Below are 12,241 nucleotides of genomic sequence, written 5' to 3'. Positions count from 1 at the left end.
AGTTCACTTAGTCATATAGTTTATCTGTCAGAAATAAATTTCTTAACAGTTTTATGTTCTTTAAGCAGATTTTGTTATTATTAATATTATTATTATTATCAGATTTGAATTTGTCATATATTTGATTATTAATACGAACAATTTAGCAATGAAAATAAAAAATTAAGTTAAACGTTAACAATAAGAAAAGGTTACACACCATTTTATATTATGAAAAATAAAAAAACATGTATTTGTTGACTGGTGTAGTTGTTTGTTTACGATTTTCAGAATTGATTCCTAAAAATAAAAGTAACATGAAGATAGTTTTTTGCTGTGAACAATTACATTGCATAACATTACCACCTAGCAATGAGATGAGAATACAGCAAATTGTTCTGAGCAGTAATATATAGCTTGAGCAAAAGTATGTTATGATTTTTCTGTTTTTCATTTTAAAAGAGTATTCCCCATTATAAGTCTTGGGATGATGTAGGCTATTTTCTCCATAATGCATGAATAAAATCCATACGTGCATTGCATACGGTTTAATACTTACTCTCAGAAAAAAAATTCTGTTATTCATACGTGCACTGCATACAGGGTTATATGGTGTTGGGGGTTATTTTGTAATTTGATTAAATTTTTTCATCTATATTTTATCTTCAACCAAACACACATTCAGTAATTTAACTCAATTTTCCTGGTAAAATTTTGCTCAACCAAACAACTTTTTTAAAACTTTACTATCTAACTCACTTTCCCCGTAGATTTTACATTTCCCTAGTATTATAAAATTTCTCCCCAACCAAACACTACCTAAGGAAAATTTGGCCATGACATTATAATTATTTATGATAAATGTTTATTGTGAATAAATGTATGATTAAATAATACTATTCTGTATGAAAATTGAATATATATATATATATATATATATATATTCAACTTATGTTGCGTTATGATTAAATGAATATATTAGGAAAATGCTTATAATACAGATAACTTATACACGTAGAGATGTGAATTAGTCGATTGGAAAACTAATCCACTCACGTAATTATGTATTTTTTAATTAATTATGTCTGCATATATTATTGTAAATAAAAGTAATCTTTTAATACTGGTACTTAAGCATTTATAATTAATGCTGAATTTAAATTACAGATTTATAATTAATTCCTTATAAATCCTTTAATTAAATGTTTTAAAAATAGTTAATCAATTAGTCCTACTCCTACCATGAGTATTTTATTTTTATTTTTTGGTACATTGCCTTGAGTAATTAAATTAGTTTGATTGAATATTTGGTTTTCAAAAAAGTTTTTCCAGATTCGTCTATATACTGTTACGTACAACCACCACTGATGTGTCACATCAAATCGCAATGCACGCTATTTTTTTTTTTCTCTTTTATTTTTTCTCGCTTTTCCTATTATTGGCAATGGCGTTTATACATATCTCACTACAAAAATGTAAGCTTGAACCGAAGAACCTATAGGCTGCTCGCTCTCTTTGCTCAGTCTCTTTGATCCATTTAGAGTTTTTACTCCTTTAATTAATTAATTTGATATTTGGTTCAAGATATTTATTAATGGAGTCATTTACTGAATATCATCTCCCGCGTCACTCACACTGTTTTTTTTTTTTTCAATTGAGTGACGCTCCTTCCATGTGGCACTCACAGAATTGTGCCAAGTGGCACAATCTCGTTAGTCTTGTTACCGTAAAATTTCAAAAAGTCATAGCTTTTGACTCAGGTAACCAAATCAGATGATTTTTTTTATTTCACATAATTTTTCTAGATCTACGCAATGATATCTCATTTGACATATTTTATCTCTCACAAACATAGTTCAAATCTATAAAAAAAATGTAATCAGTGTTGCAAATTTAAACTATGTTAATGGAAGATAAAATATGTTAAATGAGGTTTCATTGCGTAGATCTCGAAAAGTTATGTGAAATAAAAAAAAAATCATTTGATTTGGATATACTAGTCAAAAGTTATAGTTTTCTGAAGTTTTACGGTAACAGGACTAACGAGATTGTGCCTCTTGGCACAATCCTGTGAGTGCCCCAGGGAAGGGGAGCGTCACTCAATTGAAAAAATAAAATAAAAATAAAAGAGTGTGAGTGACGCGGGGGGATGATAGCGGCATTCAGTGACGCTGGGTCCTCTCGCGTCACTAAATGACCCCCATTAATAAATACCTTGAACCAAATACTAAATTGATAAATTAAAATCTCAAAAAACTCCAATTGGTCAAAGAGCCCAACTTGGCATTCTTAATCAATGTTATTAGAACCGGACCGGTCATTGATACGGCCGAGGTACTGGGTCACTGGTTCAACCAGTGAATAACTGATTGAACCGCATGAACCAGATATATATATATATATATATATATATATATAAATTTATATTTTATACTTAATTATATATTAAATATTTTAAATGGTATAATTCAAATAATAACTTGATGTAGTCTAGTGGTATTTACAATGTTGTATATTTTTAATGCAAGGGGTTCGATCCTTATTTGATGCAATTTTTGAAATAATTCTATTAACTTAATAGTTATATAATAAATATATTAAATGATGCATATTATTTAACAAATGATGGTAGCCAAGTGGTACAAAGTGGCGTTTCTCACTCCAAAGGGATGGGTTCGATTCCCTCCATAAAATCATATCATTTTAATTTTGTTATAGACTTATATATAAGTCTCATTCTCTCTTTTTATTGTTATTGTGCACACATACCACCCTTTTGGCAAAAGTCATTCTTACTTGTGCAGAGTAATCTGCTACACTCAAAAGTATCTAATCCATAGAAATATGAAAGAGCACGATCCAAGATAAATTTACTAATTTTTTAACTAGACATATCTATTCTCATCATAGAACAAATTTGAAATCTAAAGTTTTATTTTTCTGAATACTTCAAATAAATTGATCTATTCTGTCATTAACATTGGCGTTATATCTATCTTATGTTGTAGGAAAATTGTTATCTCATATTAAAGAAATAAAATTACAAGTGAGATCCACATATGAGAGAAGAGAAAAAAAAATAGATATGGAACTCACTTCCACTTTATATGTGTAGTAAGCTTGTTTATATTTGTTATGGAATATTTCCATATCCTAACCACCTACCCAAGGATCTCTTAAAGGATAATTCTCAAATTATCGTAACAATATAAAACAGTAAGGAAGCTAAGGATAGAGTCCTTATCCCAACAGAAAGTAGGTTAAATCCTAATACAACTGGAAGATCTACACAAGCTCATGAGGTAACCCTTATAAATAAGAGGTTAAAGACCCCAAGTATATACTCTGAACTCATTTACTACTTCTGCCCACACTGTGCACACACTCACATCTCGGCTATATGCGCAGTGATGTGGATATTGGCTATAAGCCAACCAAGATACCTATCCATATGATATCTCTGAGCGCGTACCCTTGAGGTATCATTATACGGTTTAATAGAACCGAACAATATTATATAACATAAGATAAATATAGCCCAAAAACAAATGTTGTATGAATTTAAAGCGCGATGCATGATTCCAATAATAACCAAAAGGAAAAATATGTGTCATTTTAAAGGATATAAAATTATGTCATTTTAATTGAGAGAAAGAGATAAATTATGGGAGGGAGTGGACAAAAAAATAAAAATGTGAATCTCACTTCTTTGTAAGAGTAAAATAACATAAATTGTATCATTTAAAAGGACAGATATTTTTCCCTAACCAAAATGGTTGATGAACCGATGACCCATTGAACTAGTTTGATAACATTGGTACGTACACAAAGAAAACTTGATGATTTTTCTATACACACCAATAAATTAAGGAAAAATATTTTCTTATATTAAATGAGACAATGTTCTCTATTTCTCTCTTTTACATTAATAAAAAGGTGGGTTCCATTTCAACCAAAAAAGAAAAGAAAAAAGAGATGGGTTTCATGAATTTTTTTATTTTATTTACAAATAATGAGGCCCACATATTTATTTCTATGACATGAAATAATATTTCTTTTAATATGAAATTAATAATAACACTCGTGAGTTAATCCCTTTCCTAGCTTATCCTTTACATTTTTTAAATTACGCACCTGGCATATACATATTCCATTCTAATATTACTATCAAGAAACTATTAAAAATAAAGAAACAAGAACGAAAATATGCTAAAGGAGATAAGTGCACTAATGTTATGAGTTATTTGAGTCCCACCCTACTCTCCTGCATCATATCTTGCTTGATCCTGTTATCGCGTTCAGTAATTGAGTTATGAATTTCGACGCAAACCCTTTCTAATTAATTAATCATTAAAATTGACCCTCCAACAAAAATTATCCATACAAGTTTGATTAGCAATAATGATCTAGTAATAATCCATTTTCTTTTCCGAAATGTTAATGTACATCGCTTGACTTTTTATTTATTATGAAGCGTTAGAAGATTGTTAGCCATCAAAATGTTCATTCTATTTATTATGTTAGGTCGAAGCTAATTGAATATTCCACCGGTTTACGTCCATTTCATAAATGGTCTTTTCCTTCACAAAGTGACCTATATCTAACTAAGAAATCACTAATTCATCATTATCAACAAACTTCAAACTCAAACTTTGTTGAACCATGGTGAACTAACTACATGAACCCACTCGGTATACTAAAAAATATATATACTATAACTAGTTAATGATATGTTGTAATATTAATAACTTTTATGATTAAATAACTATTTAAAAACCAATAATTTTTTTGTTGAAATTTTTTATGGAAATCAGATTTCTTCAAAAATTTCAACGAAAAAGGCTCCGTAAATTTTTTTGATAGAATCTAATTTTTGTTGAATTTTTTTTACGGAATATGTTTTCTGTCAACAAAAAACAAATTCCTTCGGAAATTTTGATGAAATTTTTTTCAGTCAAAAATCTTGACGGACACTATTTTCTATCGAAAGATTCTTCGATGATATTGACCAAAACAATTTTTGTCTCTAATTCGATCTCTATTTTTTGACGGAATTTATTTTTGTCTCTAATTCTATCTATATTTTTAATGGATTTTATTTCCGTCTTTATTTTTAACAAAATATTTTTTGGTCAAAAATTCCATCAATAATTTTGACAGAGTTATTTTTGTCTATAAATTTAATAAAAAATAAGTCATTTTTAGTAATGATGACTATTATTTATGGGAAAGGACCCGTTTACAAACTTTTTTTGAAATTTTTTACAAATTACACTATGTTCTTCCGGGAGAACATAGTGTAGTTTGTAATAATTTATAAACAAAAAAGTTTGTAAATATAACCTGTCCCATTATTTATATGATAAAAAATAACAAAAATTATATTCACAACTGAAGATTTATATAAATTTAAAGAGGTGTGACCCCTTACCCTAATTTTTTTCTCCTGATGAATATCACTCACTAAATATATCAAATAATATAATGTACAAACTCAATTGAATATGAGAAAGTCCAAAATCATATCAAACTTAGATTGATTAATTGATCTCCAACATGAAATTAAGGCAATAACTTGGTTTTTAGAGCATAGTTTGGTTTTTCAAGTCCGTATTTATAAAGATTAGTTTTGAAGTAAAAGTATATTTTGAGTGTTCAACAAAAATTATGAGGCCCATTTTTATTCCTTAGAAAAAAAATCAATTTGTGAGCCTTCTGAAATTCAAAATAAATCTAGCTAGTCAAAATTGTAGTTCATTTGAAATTTAAAGAAGACTCACGTTAGTCCCTCAAGGACTAACATGAATTTATTTTGAATTTTGAAGGAATCACAAGTTGATTTTTTTTTTCTTTCTAAAAAATTAAATTGAATCCAATAATATTTGTTGAGCACCCAAAAATTAATTTACTCTTAGTTTTGGGACTGTATCTGTCACCGTTAAAAAATTAGTTGAATGGGAAAGCGATTAGGATAGCATCCACTTTGGCAGGGTAAAGGTGTATCCGAAAAGTAGCATAACTAGAGGCTCCCAGCTTGGCAATTGCAGGCATTGCCTTGGCGCAACACAGGATGAATCTGAATTACAACCATTGCATGCTTTTATAGAACTGACACATATCAAAGACTAAAGCATAATATGCATGTGTATCCAACTAGAAGTCTTCAAAATTATACGTGTAGCTTTCAAAGAATCAGATTACAATATGGGTCACTTTAACTAGGTTTCTCAAAACATTATTAATTAACGTCACGCTACAACTAAATATTAATGCCCGTTTTCAAAAATAATAACGGAGCTTGCAAGTTTGCATTTGAAATTGTGGCTTTTACTCCAGTTACATTATTTCTAGGTTCTATAGTTCTTTCAGTAATAAAGTTAATTGGAAGCATTAATTGTATACATGATGTGCATTGGATCAATAGGACTAGTGATCACGAATGGGTAGCCACTCGAGGGCCTATGTATCTCGATAAATATTAATTAGAATATATATTAATTTCTATACAAAAAAGAATATATATTAATTAGATGCGTCCTATGTATCATTCTCTTTGCGCAAGCATATATGGAGCAAGCTAAGGTGATTATGGATTGTATTAATCTCTTTTGTGAGATGTCGGGGCAAAGTGTTAGTGCAAATAAATCTTTAATTTATTTTTCCCCGAATACTGATACTCAAGTTGCTGCAAGGATTGTCAACAGAATGGGCTTTAAGCGCACTTCTAGTATTGGCAGATATTTAGGCTCTATTGTTAAACAAGGGAGATATATTAAAGCAGACTATGGAGCTATCAAGGATAGGATACGTTCAAAACTGGATGGTTGGAAAAGCCATTGCCTTTCTTTTGCTGGTCGGGTTACTTTGGTGAAATCGGTCATTGCTGCAATCCCTTCTTTCCATATGCAGAATGGTCTTTTACCAGTAACGTTTTGTGATGAAATTGAGCACATACAAAGGGCTTTCATTTGGGGAGATCAGGATAGCAGAAGGCGGGCTCATTTAGTAGCTTGGGATCAAATGTATAAACCCAAAGATAGAGGTGGTTTGGGAATAATTAATCTTCGACTCCAAAATGAAGCTCATATTCATAAACTGGCGTGGAAGGTGTTAACTAAGAAAGATGATTTATGGGTTAAGATTTTAGTAGCCAAGTATGGTAGAGGTCAAGACTTAAGGAGAGGTATAAAGGCAAAATCATATGACTCTAAACTTTGGTGTGATCTTGCTAAATGTTGGAGTAATTTCATTGCTGGTCTTAGATGGGAAATAGCAGATGGTTCTGAAGTAAAGCTTTGGACTGATAACTGGTTGGGATGGGAGGAAAATTTGCAGCAGTTGTCGAGCAATCAGGTGCCGTGGGAGGAGAGTCAGAAATCAATTGCAGATTACATGGTGGATGATGATTTCCGTCTTAAAGCTGTTCATCAATTTCTGGAGTCAGATTTGGCTGATGCAGTAACAAATCATCTCAGGCTTATTCCAAGGAATGAGGAGGATAGATTAGTTTGGATCAATAATCATCACTCAACTTCTTTGGTTAAGGTCGCTTACTGTAATCTTATGAACTTCCCAACAGATGTTCACACTAGCTTATGGAAAAAAGTTTGGTCGTGGAATGGACCAGAACAGGTGAAAGTGTTTATATGGATGACTTTGCTTGCTAAACTTTCAGTGCGCAGCAGAACCAGTAAGTGGAGCGGAGGTTCAAATGTATGTCCCAGTTGTCCAAATCATGAAGAAACTATTATTCATGTTCTTCGTGATTGTAGACATGCTAGGAAAATTTGGCAATCTTGGTTTACAGGTTCGATACCCAATTCCTTTATGAATTCGAATTTGCAGGATTGGTTGACTTTAAATATCGATAACATGTGGTCCTCCAATAAAGTGAAGGACTGGAGGGATATTTTCTTTACTACTTGTTGGTTTTTGTGGAAGTGGAGAAATTTGGAGATCCACGAAGATCATTTCTGTCATGATGAGCAATCGCAGGCTTCAATTTGGATGTTTGTCCAACAGATTCTGCAAGCCCGAATTTATCAGCACCGTGGTGATTCCAACGATAGCGTTTGGACAGCCCCCAAGCAAGGGTGGGTTAAGTTGAATTGTGATGGAGCTTCTTCTAGTGGCATGAAAAAAGCTAGTTGTGGTGGTATATTAAGATATCACAATGGATCCTTTTTGGGAAGCTTCTATTGTAATTTAGGTTCATGCAATCCTCTTGATGCAGAATTATGGGGATTACTGAAAGGTTTGGAACTACTTTGGGGAACAGGATTAAAAAGAATAGAGCTAGAATGTGATTCTAGCCAAGCCATCCAGATGTTAAAGGAGCAGCATGAAGATCCTAGGGACTCTCAAGTTAATAGCAGATTGAGATTATGGTTAAAAGCAGATTGGACTATTCATCTTGTTCATACCAAGAGAGAAAACAATAAATATGCTCATTGGTTAGCTAAAGCTGGGCAGACTAATAATCTTCATTTCAAGATTTTTAAAGATCCTCCTCCTCAGTTGATGGAACTTATAGTTGCTGATGCTAGAAATATGTCTAGCTTGTTAGTTTCTGATTTGTAATTTCTTTCTGTTTATGGGGCTTAGCCCCTCTTTATTTACAAAAAAAAAAAAAAATACACTTGTAGTTGTAGCATGATAAAAGGGATAAATTGAATTTGAAACTTTGGACGAGCTTTCATTTACTGCGTATGGCTCCTTTTTTTTCCATCAAAACAACGACTCATAAAGGATTGGAGTGCGGGGGCAACGTCTCTATGGTCGTAAAGGCATGGTATTATTGTGGGTTTTGCGTTTATTTTATAAAAAAAAGTGGATTTAGCTCATGAATAACTATTGTTGTTTAGACTTATCTAAACTTATTTATGTTCTATTGTAACTGAGTGTATTGTAATTAGTGTTGTGAAGATATTATAGTGACAGATTTGTTGGATTAGCCCTATATTAGAGTGAACCAGGATAAATTATATCTCTTGCTTTTTTCTTCCCTTCTTTTTTTTTTATTTGTGATTGTTATGATTAAAGCGGTTCTAGCATTTGGTATCAGAGCTTTGGTTTTGTAATTAGGGTTTATGGAATTAATTTGTGAAGTATGTCAACAAGTCAATCACAGATCGGAAGTAAAAAAATTTGAAAGAAAGGATTTTGAGTTATGGAAGCTTTGTTCATTATCGGAGATGTGTGATACGTAGTGGCGGACCCAGGAATTTTTTCTGTGGGGGGCTAAAAATTAAACATTTGTTTCTCTCTTCAAACATAATATATGAGAGGCCAAAATATGAAAAATTAAATATTTGTTCCTCTCTTCAATCACAATATGTGGGAGACCGAAACACCAATCCAGAGAACATAACTCATAAATACCTCTTTTAACTTGTTATAGAGAGAAAGAAGGAGACAGAGAGAGAAGTGGAAGATGTCACAGTAAAATCTACTATCAATTTAAAAAAAACTACACCTTTTCAACCCCTAAAATGAACATTCTTTATGCAAAGAAAACAAAGAAAAAGAGAAGAGAGCAAAGGTTTAGATTTCACAAAAAAGATATACTAATTAATATAATCTAAATAGATAATTCAAAGCAGACCCCTCTCATTTCTTAACCTCTTTCTCTATTTACTCATTGTTAGCCCAACAAGAAAAAAAAAGCCAAAGATAAATCAGAAGAGACAGATTGCCAAGAAGCACAATCACCAAAACCCTTCTGCCCCTCACTTCCCTCTCTGAAACGAATCATCATAAAAGGAGAGGTATCGAAAGAATAAGGTTCATTCTTTCATAAGACTCTCGGACTTCTTATTTTTCTTCATGGATGAGAAGATTTGTGCTAACATCTAAGCATAATAAAAGTTGAAACTGTTAGTTTCAAGTCGAGGTTTAAACTATAATTTAAGGAGAATATTATATTTACAAACTACTTCACATTAATGGAAAGCGAAAATGAAGATTTTTTACATTATACTTATATTAAAAAAATTCTTCAAATTTTGAGGGGAGCGGCCGCCTACCCTAGCACCCCCTCGGTCCGCCCCTGGTGATATGTGATCGAAGAAGATAAATCATTTGTACCTACAAAAACTGTTGAAAGTGGATTATCATATTCGAACGTGAGTGACAACATGATAAAGGGATAAATGAAATCTGAAACCTTGGATGAGCTTCCATTTGTTTTTGGCGATTATGGCTATAATTACAGACTCCCCTATACAAATTTAGAAGGGTTAAAGTTGCTTAAATGTTAATTAACTGTCTAAAAGAAATATATTATTAAGAAAAAATATACTTTTATATTGTAGAAGAGTATTTTTCTCTCCTACACATACATCGATTTCCATGTTACTTTTTTTTATCTTTTTTTCCTTTTTCTATAAATGGATGGGTCCCACACATGATTGTCTCTCTAACATAAGAGAACTTCTCTCCTATTGCATGAGATTAATAAAGCCCTATTATTAATTAGGATATCCTTGTAGTGCCACTAAGTATTGAAATCAAGCCAAAGTATCATCTTTTTAAACCCCCAAAGAAACTTGCTAATAAAGAATTTGAATGATTAACAAGTCTGTAAAATCAATTGCAAACCAAATATTCCCGTTGAAATATATATATATATCTATATATATATATATATATATATATATCTTTTAAGGGGTAGGTTATATTTACAAACTTTTTTGTTTACAAACTACACTATGTTCTCCCGGGAGAACACTGGTTACACTATGTTCTCCCGGGAGAAGATAGTGTAATTTGTAAAAAATTTCAAAAAAAGTTTATAAACGGATCCTTCCCCATCTTTTAAACGTTAAAAAATCATGAAGCACGTATTGTGGATCTATTTAAATGGGAAAGAGACTATCATGCCATATAAACATTAGTATGGAAGAGAAATTCTGTTAGTATGTTATAGTTAGGTTAATTGTTTTTTCTTTTGTTAATTCATATTTTTTGGAATTGATTTCTACATTACTCGATAATATTTAATCTCACGACAAATCCATTGAGTTCAAATATTTAAACAAATCTACTTTTCAGTTCAAAGGAATATTCTACATCATTTGAACTCAAAATCAAATGTGATGACACCAGAAAAAATGATAATAAAAAGGTGGTAATTCATTTGTGAAACCCCCCGTCCTAATTAATTGTCATCTGACTAATATTTTCACTGCGTGGAATGTGTATTAAGTAACAACATGCATGTATTAATAATTAAAGAAAGAATGGAGAACAAACGAGGAGAGAACGAACGCTCAGCAGAAGAAGGTGATCAACTGCGGAGGAGTACGAAGAAATACAAAAGTGGCGAGGGCAAGTTCAGTTCTGATGAGTCAAGGAGCAGGAGAGAAGAGGATTGGATGGAAAATAGACCTTCTTCTAGGGAAGCATTGTTAAAACACAACGGAGAGTTTGAAACAGAAGAGAATATGCAGGAGAATCCGAATGGGGAAGAAGAAGATACCGAGATCATATATGAGTTAGATCCGGATGGACGTGCCAATTTCAAATTATCGAAGGAACTGAAGGAAAAAATACGGAAACCCTGGTGGAAAACTTTAATTGTTAAGTTACTGGGGAAAAAGTCTCGTTGAATTTCATGCAAAGAAGGTTAGAGGGCTTATGGGCTAGAGAAGGGAGAATCCGTGTCACGAATTTGGAGAATGATTATTTTCTTGTCAGGTTTGAGAAGAACGAGGACCTGGAGTTTGCTTGGTCTGAGGGACCATGGAGTATTCTGAATCACTATATAGCAGTTCGTTCGTGGTCTCCAAACTTTCAACCACACATGGCTAATATTGATAAGATAGCAGCATGGGTGAGGTTACCTGATATTCCAGTGGAATATTTTGCATCAAATGTGTTCGGAGCAATCGGTAATTGGTTGGGGAAGTTCATTAAGATTGATAACACAACTACTAGTATTGAGAGAGGTCATTTTGCACGCCTTTGTGTGGAACTTGATCTTAGTCAACCTCTTCATGGAGAGTATAAGCTGGAGGGGCAAGTTAAGAAGGTGGAGTATGAAGGACTACACCTGGTATGTTTTGAATGTGGCACTTATGGCCACAGAACGGACTCTTGTCCTGTCTTGAGAGCTAGGAAAATGTTGGCTTCAACTACACTGAATAATCAGGGAGATCAACAGAATACAGATGGTACAGTAACTGCAGTCAATGATGAGAGTCCTGATGTGGAAATGAGCAGGGAAAACAAGGAGATACCTAAGGAAGGTTATGGACCATAG

The 12,241-nt window shown here is 32.3% G+C and overlaps 1 protein-coding gene across 1 annotated transcript; it reads left to right on the top strand.

Moving 5' to 3' along the window:
* Nucleotides 1-11,593: 11,593 nt before the first annotated feature.
* LOC133296387 (uncharacterized) lies at nt 11,594-12,241 on the top strand. Its single transcript, XM_061495357.1, has one exon. The coding sequence runs from the start codon at nt 11,594-11,596 to the stop codon at nt 12,239-12,241; it is 648 nt and encodes a 215-aa protein (XP_061351341.1).

Source organism: Gastrolobium bilobum, unplaced genomic scaffold, assembly GCF_033153095.1.
Source record: "Gastrolobium bilobum isolate Gb01-03AN ecotype WA unplaced genomic scaffold, APGP_CSIRO_Gbil_v1 utg66262, whole genome shotgun sequence".
Taxonomy (NCBI): Eukaryota; Viridiplantae; Streptophyta; class Magnoliopsida; order Fabales; family Fabaceae; genus Gastrolobium; species Gastrolobium bilobum.
Note: the sequence above shows the minus strand (reverse complement) of the source record. Positions and strands in the feature narration are given on the sequence as shown.

Coding starts and splice junctions, on each gene's coding strand:
- LOC133296387 (XM_061495357.1), top strand. CDS start 11,594: ATGCAAAGAAGGTTAGAGGGCTTATGGGCTAGAGAAGGGAGAATCCGT.